Source organism: Agrilus planipennis, unplaced genomic scaffold (assembly GCF_000699045.2).
Source record: "Agrilus planipennis isolate EAB-ADULT unplaced genomic scaffold, Apla_2.0 scaffold273, whole genome shotgun sequence".
Taxonomy (NCBI): domain Eukaryota; kingdom Metazoa; phylum Arthropoda; class Insecta; order Coleoptera; family Buprestidae; genus Agrilus; species Agrilus planipennis.
In genome coordinates, this window is record NW_020438966.1 from 83697 (window position 1) to 101448 (window position 17752).

Consider the following 17752-nt stretch of genomic DNA (forward strand, 5'->3'; position numbering starts at 1 on the left):
AGTCATTGGGTTTTATACTTCTTGAACCAAGTTTGTAGAGGGATTGTAACGTATCACATGATCATTATGATTAAACAGTAAGCTGCTGTTTTATCTGGTATATTGCGTTTAGTTTGAATTTCTAAATGAATATCGATACTTCCAGATTTCACAATTTCATTTTGATAAGAGCAATCTACTATTACAAGAGAAGCAATTATATCGGTTTGAAAACTGAAAATAATGAAGCGAGGTTTTTCCAACTGTGATGTAATTTTCACAGCCCAGTTGTGAGAATGTCATTGGTTAAGTAAGGGATATTCATGTAGTTCCCAACTACGAAAAGAAGGTTCCATATTTAAATTGCGATCAACTTAACGTAATAATTTCAAACGTTCAGCGTCAGCAACAGATACATGAGGAATTTTCCAACATATCTGATCCAAATGGACATCAACCTCTTCAGCCGGTGTTGCTGAGCAAAAGAGGGCATTATTGTCAGTACTGCTGCGAACTAGAACTAATTCTTGTCGTATGTTGAGTATTATTTTTCGAAAGTCTTCTCCAAACCCTAAAACCATACGAAGAGGAATACAAACGTTGAAGGAACCGTTTGTATCAATCAGATTTCTGGTATGAAGGGCAACTCCTTGTACAGCACCTAAAGCAGGAGGCAACCATTATTAATAAGACGTTTACTTTCATTTTCAATGTAAGACGCATAACCTTTCATTGTTGTAGTCATACCAGGATTATGGACTCGATCAATAACTTTTCCTCCCAATTCATATCGAATTTCATCAAGTAGGTATAGAATTCCATTATTTATAAAAGAAGTATTAGTTGGTACAGTTGTCGAAGACTGCTTTCTCGGTGACATTTAGTATTTCTGCAACCATTTTAACTTTTCACCTTTTTCAATCGCAACCCCAAAGATTTAAGGAACTCTTTATTAGACGGTGTTAATCGCTGAACGGGTGTAAGCGAAATAAACGTCTCAGAGTGTGGTGATCGTTTCATAGTAGTATTTTTGTTCGAATAACGTTGGACACAGTTGTATCGCGCAACCATGTTATAGTTTTCGTAAGCGAAGTCTTACTGTAACACGCTCTCCACGGAAATTAACAAGATTACCGTCTTGATCAACTATTTTAAGGGAAATGTAATCGATGACACGAGTGTTGATAGATAAATATATAGGACTTGTGGGATTCTCTACAATTTTAAATCCGGGAGGTAAATTGGGAACGAATTGATGTAATATATGTCCATCTTGTCCTTTAGTAGCATCATTAGTATGTATGTAGGAGTTAGATACAAGGTTACATCTAACTGAAATTGCGTTTACCTTGAAAATGCCAGCTACATGATCCGACTCCTCTTGCAGCGATGATAGAAGTTTATTTTCAAAACCCAATATCTTCGCCGGAGAATCTGTTGGAGTAAAATCAACATTTTTGGTACTCTTTATACGACTTTTTAATGTAGCATTGTCTCCAGACAAGTGAATGCTATCATTAGTATCTCCCAATTTCGTCTGAAGAAAATTATTAATATCATCAATTTCATATGATCCTTCCGGAAGAACTACGACTGGTTTCTTAGAATTTTCAAAATAAAATTTGTTGTTATTTTCATCAATATTGGGAATGCTGTTGTAGGCTTCAAAATTCAATAATGCTATTTGATATTCATCATTATCGCTTAAAACAATCGGTCGACTTATTATCATTTGTAGCTCCGACTTTGTAGCAGTCAAGGCGAATGTGTAAGACATGTTTTCGGTTTAACGTTCTGTTTAATACACAGAAGTAATTTTGATGGTTTGTATTAAAAAAGGATTTACGTAATCTTCTGCAGAAATTGGAGAACTAAATGACCACAGTTAAAATCGGTGGTGGTTCTGAACACGATTGTAGTTATAAGTGATATCGCAAGGTCCAGCAGATTGTAAATATTGAACCAATTCTTTAGGTGGACGGAGATTACCAAAACTGTCAAAGTAAATAGCTTTGCTGTTTCGTTTTACATACGCTGTCCAATGTGTACCAGTTCCGGTGTCTAAATTAACAATTCCACATGTGGAATTTGTAAATAGCGAATGTAATTATGTAAATCTGAATCTGTTAGAGGATGATTAGGCAATTTCAGGACAAAATTTGTGTTTTCGTTTGTTGAAACGGTTTAAGGTATAAACCGAAACCTTTACGGGAAGGTTGTATCGGAATATTTTTCCCAAGAGCAATGGCTTCCATTGAAGTGTTATGACGTTTAGCTTCTTCTAGTTGTTGCTGCGCTGATTTAGCATCTTGTACAGCTTTAGCAATTTCAGCAGCACCACCAGAAAGAGCTCCAAGTGCCGATAGTCCCGCAAAAATCGGAATTAACGGTAAAAAACCACCTGTCTTTGGAATGGGGATGATTCTAGGAAATTTAGATCGTTTTCCAAGTTTTCGAATTTGATTCAGTGCAATTTTAGCAGCCTCTAATAACTGTAAGGGTTTATTTTTCTTAAGAACAAGTTTCGCAGTTGTTACTAATTTGCGAAACGGTAGAACTCCTCCTTTTTTTATTCGTTTTCTCTTATTCATTCTAGTCAACGGAATCGAACCACCTTTTTTACTACGACGTAGTCGTCGTCGTTTGTGCCCCATTCCAAGTTTCTCCTTAGTCTTCATAGCCGAAGCAATTGCGAGAGCTGCAAAGCGTTCACCTATAGATGCGTCTGATGACTTTAGTCTTCGTAAAGATTGATGCGCTAAAACCTTGTCCGCTATTCGACGTTGTGAAATGTCTGGTGAAATTGCGTATACAATATCGTGCAATTTACAATATTCGTCGAGAGGATTTATACCGATATCACCTCTCGCTAATCGTTTGTTTAATCGTGTCCCTGGACCACAAAAATTATAACCTGGGAGGTGTATTTCAATGGGTAACTTATCTATAATACTATTCAGAACGCCGCGTTTCATGTATTAGGTTTGGTGTGAGTGCTTTCACTATTGCGAACCAACTGACTATATAAGCAACGTTAACTCTAAATTTATATATCCGTTAACACAGCAAAATCGTTTAATAATGAAGAAACATGCGGATAGTACAACATCCATCTGCTCTACCGATAACCAATCGCGACTTCAACATTGCTGCGAAAATAAATCGTCATGGGCCTTTATTACCATCAACAATAAGATGCATCGTCGCTGGACCTTCAAACTGTGGAAAAACAAATGTGATTATAGGACTTTTGGAGCAACCAAACGGTTTACGGTTTGAAAACGTTTATGTTTATTCAAAGTCGCTATATCAACCAAAATATAAATATTTAAATGAATTATTACAACCAATTGCTGGAATTGGTTATTTTCCCTTTAGAAATTCTGATGAAGTAATAGGTCCTTCACAGGCGAAACCTAATTCTGTATTCATCTTTGATGATGTTGCGAATGACAATCAGAGTAAGATAAGAGAATATTTTAGTATGGGAAGGCATAACTCAATCGATACTTTTTATTTAAATCAAACATATGCTCAGATACCTAAACATTTAATCAGAGATAATGCTAATTTAATAATACTGTTTAAACAAGACGAATTAAATCTGAAACACGTTTTTTCCGACCATGTTACTGCAGATATGACTTTTGACCAATTTAAAAGTATATGTGGAGAATGTTGGAAAGAAAAATTTGGATTTCTAGTTATTAACAACCGATAGAATACAAATATTTTGATGATGTTGATGAATTGTGTGATCGTTTAAAGTTATTGGTTGCTTCTTAACAAGCAGGAAACACAAATTATGAAAACGAAATGCAGTCAATTTTAGAAGAGTTGCGGGAGTCTAATATAATCGAATAAACGAATTGTTGGGATGGTTAGTTAGACAATTGTGATCGATAAGTTCGGACGTGCGTTAGAAAAAAAACGATCACATTCGCGAGCATTTAGCAATGTTCACGATTTTAATCATAACCGCTTAATAAGAATCGGGGACCCTCAGCAGGAGCATGATGCTGTTAATGTACGATTTTTGGAGAAGAAGCTGAAACTTGTTTTACCTCAAGATGATGTGGTGAATATTAGAAAGGTATTCGATAAAGTATTGTATTTTGTTGAAGTAGCTAACAAACGGATTATACACTTGAATGAGCCTCCAGCTGGCTTTCATGCAGCTACAAAAAAATATGTAGACGAAAAGGATAGGTTAACAAAAGAACATATCAGAATCGAATGTGAAAAAGTTAAGGATAGCGCTGTCAGTGAAGGAGATAGAAAGATGAAGGATTTACGAGAAGAATTATAAACAATTGTTTCCAAAAGTGATCAAAAGATGATGAAAATATTTAATGATTAAATGGATATATAGATTAAAAGTATGGGAAGAGAAATTGAAAATTATAATAATGATAGGGATAAGCAATTAACAAAAATGGTTAATGATGTGATAGAAAAGAATGGCGTCATAATCATGGACACCCTTTCAGCAAAAATTACATTGGAGTGTAAAAATGTAGAAACATTTGCTAGAAAAGGTGACGAAGAATTGTCGAAGAAACTAAAGAGCGACATTGTGACAGACATTAAAAGAGATATAGATGTGTGTCGAATTAATAAAGACATTGATTAAAGATGAGTACAAAAAAGTTATGGAATTTGCAGAGAAAGAAATTGAAGTAAGCAATAAAAAGAAAGAAGACCTGAAAAAGGAGTTAGTGAAAATGGTGGAGTCATTAAAAAAAGAAGCAAAAAGATTTTAAAGTAAGATTGGATTGTTTAGAACAAACAGCAGCTGGAAGTGCAAAATCGAGCAGTTCTAAACCAACAGAGGCATCGTCTGTGTAGTTGTCATCAATAGAAAGCAATGTCTAACGTGAAATAGGATGTTGTGAAAGAAATGCATAAACCTGCAAGGATTAATTTCTCACGCCGTAAAGTAGTTGTTAAAGGATTGGATGATCTTCATCAAGCCGATTTAGTTGAAATGATTCCGTATGGGAGAGAAAATAAAGGTTTTCGATATATTTTAGTAATAATAGACGTTTTCTCAAAATTTGTATGGGCTCAAGCACTAAAACGGAAAACAGGTGAATATGTCGGTAGAGCATTACAGTTAATTTTCAAAAGAAATAAACGTATCCCTAAGAATATGCAAACTGACCTGGGAAAAGAATTTTATAACGAACAAGTGAAGAAAGTAATGCAGAAATATAAAATTAACCATTATTCAACGTATAGCACAAACAAAGCATTTGTTGTGGAACGGGTAAATAGAACGCTAAAATCAAAAACGTGGCAGCGCTTCAGTTTACAAGGATCCTACAAATGGTTGAATATATTACAAGATATAGTAAGTGAATACAAGAATAACATTCACAGAACCATCGGAATGAAACCAAGCAAAGTCAATAGACGAAATGAAGAAACACTTTTGAAAAGTGTTTACAATAATCCGAAAAAGGTGGATTTACGAAGAATTCAGTTTAAAGTGGGAGACCGGGTACGAATAAGTAAATATCATGAATCGTTTAACAAAGGTTATACACCGAATTGGTCCAATGAACTATTTACAATAAGCCGTATCAAATTGTCTGATCCGATCATGTACTACTTAAAGGACGATAAAGGGGAAGACATAAAAGGAGGATTTTATGGTAAGGAATTACAGAAAGCTGCATATCCAGACGTTTTTTTGGTGGAACGAGTATTAAGACGTAAAGGTGATATGGTTTACGTGAAATGGTTAGGACTCGACCAATCTCACAATAGCTGGATCCATAAAAGAAACGCTTTGTGATAGTCATAGACTTTTGTATTAATAAATGGTAAAACGTTTAGGAATTTTTATACCCCCTCCCCAAAGTGTGATTATAAATAACATTAAACGTGGTGAATGTAGGCAGTTGTGATCGTTAGTTACTGCACTGAAAGTTAAAGACGTAGTAATGGTAGAGAGTTATGTAATTGAAGTTCAATTTTTCAAAGACGGTTTATTGCTTGAGAGAAATCATTTGGTAGCGTCAGAGTTGGTGAACGTGGTACAAGAATTTGAGTTAAAAGGTGAAACGAAGAGAGCGAGCCTGACGATTTAGAAATAGCATTTATATAAAAAATGGATTCCTTATCCTACGAGTTGTATCAAGCAGAAAGACAAACTCTCGTTATCAATTTACGAAGAGCAATACTATCCGATGATTTAGATAGAGTGAAAGTTGTATGTTCAAAGTTGGGTGTTGAAGTACCAAAGGAGGTATTCAAGTGGTTAACAATGTCGCAAGAGGCATCGTTTGATATTTTGTATTTCATATTCGTAATAGAACGACGGTGTGATACATTCGTTAATGATTTTTTAAAAGCATGTGGTGAAAAAGTGGAGATAACCGGTGATGATGTCCAAGACTTTTTAAATGAAACAAATAGTAATTATACGCGGAACGATGTATATTTTCTAAAGGAAATGTTGACAAATTGATCGGTTCTGGTCAAGAACAAAAGATTCTCCATCGTAAACATAAAGAAAACGTATAGAACACTATTAAAGTGTGTAGATGATTTAATAATGGATGTAGCATACTACGCGCAACTGAAATATTTGGAAAAGTGTATTAAGCTAATAAATTTGTTCCGGTTTCCATATACTTTAAGTCCGAACATTAACGGTCGTCATCAGATAGTGGTGAGTTGGATAAAAGAAAACATTTTACGAGAAGGAACGGAAAAGGCTCCAGGCTGGCAAAGCGGTCCTGACTCAGGCAAATGGCCATCAACTAATATGGAAGATTATAAGAAAATTTACTCATTATTAATGTTAATAACTTAATAAATTGTAACAGCAGAAACATTCAGTGTTTTGTTTCAATGTTCAGAGAGAGAATTCAATTTCTAAAGTTAGTTAAAGACAAAGCGTTACTGTAACGTTTATTTAAGCACATGAGAGTATACAAACAATAGTAAGGATAAACGTTTAAAATATAATATCGAAGCATTATTTACATATACACATATAGCCTATACACTTATTATTATGTCAGGTTTTCGTAAATATTATCAATAGATTATTCTGGAAGTGAAGAAGCTTCAAAAAGCTTTTGAATAAAATATTCCCCAACCGTTCAATCATCTCTGTGCGGTTGATTAAAATTTTGGATTAATTGATCGATTTTGCTGTTCAACTTTGAGACGTCCCCAAGGAAGCGTATTAGTTGTTTTCGGAATCAAGAAACGTTTATCGTCTTTAGGGCAAAGAGCTACTTTAGTTTTAGTTTTTGAGTGAACATAGTATAAAGGTCAGAAACAAAAACATTCAAACATTTCACAATGGTGGAATCGTCCCTAATAACGCGAAGGTAATCGTCAATTTCGAGATGTAATTTAATAACGTTTTTCTTAACACCTTTAGCTTTTTTAACAATTTAATTAATCGCATCAACACAGTAAGCTTTAGCTCCGGTTCCATAAAATGTTTTAATATGATTATTAGGGAACTCATCTTTGAATTTACCGATAACAGATGAGGTAATGGGGATATTGAAATTATTCTCGCGCGGATAATTCGAAGTATCGAAGTGAGTAATATTTTCAGTAATGTCTCGGTAAAAATTTTCAGTGAACACTTTCAAAATGAAGGAATCGGTATCCATGTACATCGAAGAAATGTTGTGTTGATACATTCTTTTAAGAAAGGTGTAGTAGAAGTCATACATAACAACTTTTGATAAATCTAAGATAGTAAAACCAACGTAGAGAGGTTTATCGTAAATAATACGTAATTTATTCATCTGAATGGCTACGAAATTGGGAGTGAATATTTTAGAATTTTTGAAATTAGGTTTAGCTATTAAAGTCTCGGCACCAAGAAAGCGTCGAGAATTTTGCCAATGAGTGACTAATTTTACATCAACTAGTTTATCAACGTTCTCCATTGTTTTTCCGAAAACACTAATGTTTATTAATTTGAAGAAGGATTTCCCAAATTTATTTTCAGACAAATGTCGTTGTCGGGTATTTAAATCGATGAAAGGTTTGAGCCAGTGGGACTGTTTAAACTGGATAACTCTGTGAGCTTTAAGTAATCGTAGTCCATTATGAACGGCTTGTTGAAGCGTAAGATAATGAAGAATATATTTTGTCTTATTCATAAGGTTCGGTATCAGTTTTTTGACTTTACCATTCACATTACCAGGAGAGATAATGTTTTCAACTAAAAAGGGGAGATCAGCATGTAAATCATGGAGGTGTTGGGGATATTCAACATCTACTTCAAGTACGTAACCGTATTCAGAAGAAGCATGTAAAGAGAGAACATTCAATTCATCAATTTCGGCTTGGGTTAGCCAACGGAAGTGGGAAATAGGAAGTGCTTGACTCATACTACGTCCATACAAATTAGTAGCATCCAAATACATAATGTAGGAGGTAATCGCGGACGCGTTGTAATCGGGGATGTGAGGGTTGTTAGCGAAGTGCATTCTTTGAACGCATTGACTTACGTACCCCTTCTGGAAAAAAGTTGTAAACTAACGCGAGTGAATTTTAACATACTATCCCACGCAAGCGCTGGCGCTGTGTAATACTGAACAGGATCTAAGTCGTAAGTGGTGAGACATATTAGTCAAAAATTTTCGAAAACATCAGCTAGCAAAAGAACATCTGTTTTCAAGTAAATATCAGAGTATTCTCCCAGAGTTGAACATGAGAAAGTATTCCAAACAGTTTTAGCTCTTTTATAATCGTCATCGGTAACGGGGAGGGAAGTCAATTTATCGAAGAAATCGTCTTTCTGCGGAAATATTGTTTCATCAAGCTTAGCAACATTATCAACGTAGGAATAAGGGAAAACACCTTTCCGTCGCACAAGTTGAAAGTGATTAGGATCGGGAAAGTATTTCTTCACTTGCAAACATTGATGAGCATCAAGTTCATCCGACAGCTTGTCGAGGGAGGAAGCCATGAAACGAAAGGAATCAAGAAATCTAATCTTCACGAACACATTTTGTGTTGAATCATCTGTTTCAGTTTGAACCGTATCAACTCGTAATAATTTGGAAAAGGATATGTATTTTTCTTTATTTTGAGCCTATTACGATAAATTTAACATCGTTCACAGTCATTTCCTTTAGAAACAAGTGGCAATCATATCCGGAAAGGTTGTGGAAAAAAACAGGTACAAAGTTGGGTAGTTTGTAATTTAAATTACATCTGGAGTGAGCAGCTCCTAATCGAACTTTACCGGTCAAATGACAATGATCATGCACCTTGACGTCATTGTCCAGAAAGGGTTCTTCGCAAATATTGCAAGAGGTAGCGTCGGAGAAGTGACGTATTTCTTCATCTGTCAGGGATATCATGGGAGAAACGAGCTTCAAATATCGATGATAAATATCATAAACATCTCGATCGAGAGTTGTAACGAATTGATTGACACAATCGGGGCCTCGATATGATCTGAATTTGGAGAAGGAATCATCAAAGGAGCACTTCATCAAATAAGCAAAGGAATGAGGTTGATGTTTGTTGGTGGATGTGGTAGCGGTCTTGTTAGGGTCATGAAAACATGTATGAATTGGTCGCAATACGGTTTCAAAGTTTGAGTATACAACAAATGGTACCTTGATACGTTTCTGATAATTTTAAAATGTGATTGGGGACAAACCTACCCACCTTATCCATCTTGAAATCACCGTTGGGAAGGCTGGTGTAGGCATGATTACAGTCATGCTGCTGATGACGATGTTGGTGGAGTAAAGTGGAGAAGTATTGTAGGCAACCGTCGCAGTTTTAAAAAGTTGTTGAGAAAGTAAACGGGACATGTCCTTTATCCAACAGCAGTGATTATTTCCTAGATCATCATCGAGCAAGAGCAGATTGAAGTGTAGCCGTCGCTTGATGGGTGAGTAGTAAAGGGGGCCAACGATTTCTCATATCCACTTTCCATCTTTCAAAACAGATTCAGTCCCGTAGACATTCACAGAGCAATTGTTCTTTGAGTCAAATTTCGGTATGTCAGTTAATTTCATAGGAAATTGGATACCTTCGTAGTCCAAAGTGCGGGAGTAATGTGGATAGGAAGTAGTTCTTTGCGGGTTCGCTTGTGCGGGATACAGAGCTAACGTAATTGCCCATGCGAAGCAGGCCTGATCGTCGTTTCGCATATTCACAACCGCTTTCTTGAGTAAAATTTGTTTCGGTAACGGAATGTAGGAAAACGCTCTCAGCGGATTGTATTTGTTAAAGTTGATTTCAAGGAAAAGAACCCATCCTGTAGAAATGGGGAAACGTTAAATGAAATGAAACGTATACTAAAAAAATGAGTTACCTGACTCTCGTTCTTGAAACTCTAACGCTTTTGCTTCAAGTATCTCAAAGAAGTTTTGTAGAAGATTCGGAAGATCGATCGATCTAGTCACAACTTTGTTGTTGGTGTTGAAGGATTTAATTTCAACCAACTGCTTGGTTTCGTGCACGTAACGTCCAAAAACTTCAAGATTTATTTTAAGCGTGTCGTGGAGGTGGATCTGATTAGGTATAACACGCAAGCATTTTTCGAGAACATCGGTGAAAAAGTCGTTATACGATAGAAGGTATTTCGCAGACGTAATACGAAACGAAGCAATCCTGCTAGCGAAAGCGTTGTACGAAGATTGAGGAACATATATTTTGCACCTTTCACACCAGCGGTCGGAATAGGTGGCAGATGCAACACATTTCGGTTTTTTATTCGGTAGCGAGGAATTAGGATGGTACTGTACTCGTTCAGATCGCGTAACCGACGTATCGCAGTCGGGACAACGAATCATATCGGTTAGATGTAACAGAGGTGTCTCGAGAAAGACTGAGGAAGACCGTGTGCGAAGTAGATTTAACAATGCAAAAAATTTGGAGTGGTAGAAAATTAAGAAGGTGAGGGTTGTGAGGGGGTGGGGTGGTTTCAAGATATTTAAGAGACATGTATAGAGGAAAAGATTAAGTAAAATGGCTGAATTGGGACAGTGTGATGCGGCAGATGCGTCAGTGATTAGCTTGGACGAATCGGAGCTGTCAGCGATGCTGGAGGAGTTCTTCCACAACGATGAGTTGGTGACGAAAACAGTCGGTGGAGGAAAATCATGTGTAGGAGAAGTAGCCACGGAAAGGATAGCAGTACCTGTGGCTAGTACATCGCGGGCGCCGGCAGGGGGCGGTAAATCCGTATAAGTATGATGCCTAAGAAGCGGACATACAACAGAAGAGTGTCGGGCGGTCCGTTGGATTATTCAAAGCTGGTGGACCAGGTGCGAGAAGCAGTGAAGACACTTCAACGGGAGAAGCGAAAACGGGAAGGTGAAATAAAGGACCATAACATGAAGGACGCTTCAGTTTTGGAACAAATAAAGCGGAAAGAGAAAGAGTTGGAGGATCTGAAGAAAAGTCGTGAAAGCAGCTGTAGAATGGTGGTGGAAGGTAGAAAGCGAGTGGAAGAGGTGGAGCAGAAGTTAAATGAATTGTAAACACAATTGTTGAACATATTTAATTAATATTGTAAATATAGTAACATAAAATAAAAGATTGTATTATAAGATGATTTTATTTAATAATTTTCTCTTGAAGGAATGATGATGGGTAATTCAGTTATATATATGTGATTGAAGAAATATTTTTGTTTCCAATATTATTGTTCAATGCTTTCAAGATGACTGTATTGTAGATGTATGGAAAAATAAGATGTTACGATGTTGGCATCGTATTNAGTGTAGCCACTCTCTGTAGTCGTATATGATGAGAGATGTGACTATCAAAGTTGTGGTTCTGAGAAGAACCGATTTAGTAATACCGTTGGACACATTATCTGCATCATTGATGATCCCAAGGGTTGACACTTTATCAGCATCAGAATAATAGTGAGCCTGGTGTTAGACTAATTTTATTCAATTCTTTACAAGCTATTTATACAAAAATTATTTACATTAGTTTAATGGCAATAGTTAGTTCAGCAGTTTACATATGTGTGTGTAAATGTCTATGACCTAGTTAGCCGCACTGTACCGCGATTTTACTAAGTCGGTAGAAATGATGAACTTTAATTATTACACATTTGAATTGTTTACTGCTATACCGAGTGTTCCCACATAGTGAACATCCAAATATTGTCATAGGAAAAATAGATACCATATGCGAGTATTGTCATGCACGGAAATTTAAAGGCGAAACCGCTGGTCAGTTTACCAGCCTCAGATGTACCACCACCACAATTACTTGCATGTATGACTGGAAAAACACCAGATTCCAATCAGTTTCTGAAAATATACATTACATTAATATGTCAGGAAGGAAATTGCAGTCCGGTTTTTAAGGTTCAAGGCCAAATTTATCACCGAGTAGGTTCACTTCTGCCGATGTCTAATGAAACTCCAAAATTTCTTCAAATATACTTTGTTGGTAAGGAAGAAATTGAAACAGACCAACGTTGCTCTAATATTCAGTGACTACAACGAGATATTATTCAAATATAACTACCTCTACTTCATAATCATAATCAACTAATCCATGTCAACATGAACGAAGGTTCAATGCACCTCAAACGAACGAAGTTGCCGTAGTCATTGTTGATAACGAATGTAGTCATCGTGATATTATTATCCAACGTCGAAGTAATAAATTGCAACGTATTGCTGAAACACATCGTATAGCTATGAAGCGCTGCAATATCCGCTAATTTGGTTATCACTTCAATATTGAACAAATAAATCCAACTACAGGTTTCGAAACTAACAAAAAAGTATCAGCTATGCAATTTTATGCTTATCGAATTATGACTAGAAATGGTGAATATTGTTGTGGGTTGTACCTACTAGCTAGGAAATTTATTCTTGGAACACGATAAGTACAGGTTTTCCCGTGACCAGCTACCTGAACTACCCCGTGCTACAACCAAACTTACCTACAATAGCAACTTTTATCTTCTATTTTTAATTCCCTTATGTATTTATATTTTACTTTACTCTTGTTCGTTTATTCCCGCTGTTTGGTTGTAGTTTCCTACTTAATCCCTTCTTTTTCTCTATTTTTTTGACTTCTTTACTTTCTTCGTGCAACCATCTTTTTTTTCTTTTTTTTCTATTTTTATTCATTTCTATCGTAGAACCACCGCTCTTCTTTCTAACACTATATTCTCATGCATGCCCTGTCGTTTCCTGTAGTTAGTTTTTTATTTTTTTCCGCGAAGTTAACGATAAAAGCGAATTCGTTTTTATCATTACCTTTCGCCCTTCTCTTATCACCCCAGCCACCCCCGTTTTCATTGCTTTCGCCTAGCCGTTAGCCCCCGAGTGCCAGTTGTTGAGTAAGTGTTCCAACCACCGTTTTTTTGGTCTTGCTCAGACCTTTTTTGTATATATATATTTCTTGCCTGTATTTGTATTTTTTTCACTGTATATGTTTTGTTTCATGTTTGTTCTTACTTATTGTTATTCTAGATGTAGTGTTAGTATATAAGTTAACTAGGAAAATATGGAAGGTGGGGTACAGAAGACATGGAAATGGCCTTAACAGCATATAAGAGTGGTGTAAAAAGTTTAAGTGAATGTAACCGAGATTACGGTATTTCAAAAGCGACCCTTCTGCGACATATTAGAAATACAAATAAAACTGCTAAGGGATCTCGCAAGGTGTTAGGCCGAAATCCTACATTCAACAAAGAAATCGAAAAATTATTGTGTCATCATATACTGGAATTTTCATGGGGTTTGTTTGGATTGACTATTAGAGATGTCCGCAGGTTAGCGTTTGACCTTGCCGAAAAGAATAGCATTCCTCATCAGTTCAATAAAGAAAAGAGGGCAGCAGGCAAGAAATGGTACTACAATTTCATGAGAAGAAATGAAAACTTGTCACTACGTCAGCCTGAATCCACCACGCTTAACCTAATTAAAGGTTTTAATAAACAAAATATTACGGAATTCTTTGACTTGTTGCAAAAATTATGTGACACACACAAAATAGATACAACAAGGATATTTAACATGGACGAGTCAGGCTTTTCAACTGTAGCCAAGAAATGTCAAAGGGTTATAAATCTAAAAGGTGTGAGGGCAGTTGGATCCGTTTCAAGTGGTGTGAATACCACAGCAGTGTGCTGCGTTAGTGCAGCAGGGTGCTATATACCACCACTGTTAATCTTTAAGCGTAAAAGGTATACAGCAGAATTGAGTAACGATGCTCATCCAGGAAGTCCAGTTGAAATATCAGATACGGCTACATAACATCTGAAATTTTTGTGAAATGGTTGCGGAATTTTATCAACATTGTTCATCCTTGCAAGGAAAGAAAAGTACTGTTGTTATTGGATGGACATACCACACACTGTAAAAATTTGGAAGCTCTGCTTCTTGCAAGAGAAAACGGTGTTGCTTTATTACAATTGCCGGGGCTTACAACGCACCGACTTCAGCCCCTTGATCGGTCATTTTTTAAGCCTATGGAAGTTTATTACTCCCAAGCAACAGAAACATGGCTTAGAAGCAACCCTGGACGTGCAGTAACGCAGTACCAAGTAGCTGGATTAATAAACGAAGCTTATAGTAGAGCAGCTACTGTTAAAAATGCCATTAACGGCTTCAAATCGGCAGGTGTTCGGCCAATTAACAGATACGTATTCCAAGATAGTGACTTTGTAGCTTCAAATCGTCTCACCAGAAATTTTTCGCCACGGAGCACTAAAACTAACAAAGAAAATGACGGGGAAGACAGCGAGGATGACAACGTCCCTTTGTCAATTTTGAAAGTAGCATGTCAAAGTATCATTTTCATTTTCATACTGTTCACAGAAACTGACATGTACAACTTATTACATGCTTTTTATTAGGTTCAATTTTGGATACTATCGGTTCAAATTGAGCAACCCGTTCCCCAAATTGAATCATTTGCATCTACAAATATTTTTGTTAATAACCATCTTAATAATTTTGATAACTCCATTTGCTTTTAGTGTTATGTGAATAAATGTGTAGTAAATATTTCTGTACAACTAGCGACTTCCATTTTAATTTCTTGGCGAGTTGTGGCAGATTTTATAAAATGTGATTCAATATGGGTGACTTTACCCTAATGCTTACACTAACTGACATCGTCAAGAGCCAATAACATCATGTGACCAGTAACAGCAACCGTTTAACAGTAACCACTTAACAGTTTACGATCGATGACGTTTCGTCACTTACCTACTCCTCTGTGCTAGAATCGGTTATCTTACCCTACTAGGCAGATTTATATTCAGCCTTAACTGCTATAGATGGAGGTCAATCTTGCAATAGTGCTGCTGATCGTTACAAAATTTCAGATGCCGATATGCAAGGAAACGGCGCGAGGGGAAATGTTCACCAGAACATAGAGGAAGATTTCGAGATACCTTGACCCAAAGTGACGCTCTGGCAAAATACATCAAAGATATCGACAGAAGAGCATTTAGGCTTACAAAAATACAACTCGGAAGACTAGTTTTTGACTAAACAGAGCAGAATAACATCACTCATAGATTCAACAAAAAATTAAAAATGGCAGGCAAGGATTGGATACAATCTTTTTTGAAAAAATACAAAATTAGTCTCCGAACTCCTGAAGCTACATCGATAAGACGCCTAATGGGTTTTAACAAAGTTGCAGTACAGAATTTGTTTTAATTTTAAAAGAAATTCGTCTAAAATACTACTTTGATGCATGCCAAATTTATAATGCAGATGAAAACGGACTTTCATCTGTACCCACGAAGTTGCCAAAAATTTTGTCTCCTACTGGATCACGCCGTGTTGCCAAAATAGTTACTGCAGAGCGTGAAAAAAACGCCACAATTGTGTGCGCCTGTAATGCACTGGGAAATTATATTCCACCTTTTTTTATTTTTAAACGAGTTCGTATGAAAGATGAACTGCTGTTTGGAGCACCTCCAGGATCCACAGGTAGTGCTCAACAGAATGGCTGGATGTCTACCGAGATATTAGTGAAATATTTAAAACATTTCCAAAAGTATACTAACTCTACACTTGAAAGGCCAGTTCTTCTGCTAGTCGATAATCATTCGTCCCACATTTCGCTGGAAGAAACAAATTTTTGCCGAGAAAACGGAATCGTCATGGTAGGATTTCTACCTCACACCAATCACAGGTTGCAGCCTTTAGATGTGTCGTTTTTTGGACCTTTAAAAACGTTTTTCTCACAAGAATGCGATTCATTTGTTGTCATTAATAGTGGCGAAGTTGNTCCAGGATCCACAGGTAGTGCTCAACAGAATGGCTGGATGTCTACCGAGATATTCGTGAAATATTTAAAACATTTCCAAAAGTATACTAACTCTACACTTGAAAGGCCAGTTCTTCTGCTAGTCGATAATCATTCGTCCCTTATTTCGCTGGAAGGAATAAATTTTTGTCGAGAAAACGGAATCGTTATGGTAGGATTTCCACCTCACACCACTCACAGGTTGTAGCCCTAGTCGTTTTTTGGACCTTTAAAAACGTTTTTCTCACAAGAATACGATTCATTTGTTGTCAATAATAGTGGCGAAGCTGTGACTGACAAAACATTTGCCGAATTTTTACCAAAGCCTATGTAAAAGCTGCAATGGTTGGAAACGCAATGCAAGGATTCAGAAGATGTGGAATAGAACCATTTGATCCGTACATTTTTGGCGAAGAAGACTACGCCGCAGCTGAAACTTCAGAAAGAGAATTTATTCCGTAAGAAGCTCCTCCAAAAGCAGAGGCCACCGTTATTTCACACAAAATCACCAATTCTCCAGAAGATTCGTCGGAAGATAAACTGCCTTTGAGTCAATTTGTAAAAAGTGTAAAAAAATATTCTTGTTCCATCCTAGTAGAAGAACCACCGACCGAAAATAATATACATATACAGACTAATAACTCTGTACTATCTAATAACAATAAGGCCAAACCAGTAGGCCCAGATGTGTTAAAAGTAAAAAGAGATATTTTTGGATCATGCTATAATAAAAATATCCAACGCCTTGGTCTTAGTGAAATTAAAAATAAAGATCCCGGCCCCAGTGGACTTCCGAATAAAGATATTCAGCGTCCCGGTCCCACTGGCATTCAGAATAAAGATATTCAACGTCCTGGTCCTAGTGGAATAAATGAAAATGTTATCCAATCAAAATATCCCAACCGTTGCATTAATGAAAATAATAATGCACAAAATGTAGGAATATTCTTATGGAACATACGGCCTTTTCCAAAATATGAAAGACCTGAAAATAAAAGAAGAAAAAAAGTGGTTGCATGTATAATTGCAAGTACCCCAAACAGCTACAGGAAAAATTAGAGGTTGAGAAGCATAAAGAAGAGGCCAGAAGATTGAGAATTCAGAAAGAGACGGGAAAAGGTACAAAAAACAGGAAAAAAGTCACCCCTCCACTACAGGAGAAAGTGAAGAAACGATATGGCCAGGTTGTCACGAAAGGTTTGTAGATCCGCCTGTAGAAGACTGGACCCAGTGTTCGAAGTGCCAAAGGTGGTGGCATGACTACTGTAGTGATTATTTAGGAGTTATGCAATTTATGTTAATACTTCATCTTACCCACATAAGTTCGTCATCTTAGCCTACTACTGGGTAAGATGACGAATTTTGCACAAAACTAGAATTAAATTCTTTTTAAATAGATATATTTACTTTTTTGTATTAAAAATTTGAGATAACATATAAAAACAATTATCAGTATTAAAAGAAATAAATATATTTTGTTAGCATCGCCAATTTACCCGACTTTCCCCTATTTCAAATCTTC

At 36.4% G+C, this 17752-nt stretch overlaps 1 protein-coding gene across 1 annotated transcript in view; it reads left to right on the top strand.

Moving 5' to 3' along the window:
- The first annotated feature begins 12769 nt into the window (after positions 1–12769).
- The window catches only part of LOC108740166, a 22682-nt gene continuing 17699 nt past the window's right edge, over positions 12770–17752 (top strand). Inside the window, exon 1 of the mRNA XM_025975306.1 lies at positions 12770–13890. Within this exon, the coding sequence (XP_025831091.1) occupies positions 13491–13890 (400 nt within the window). The 5' untranslated portion in view covers positions 12770–13490. The remainder of the gene's footprint in view (positions 13891–17752) is intronic.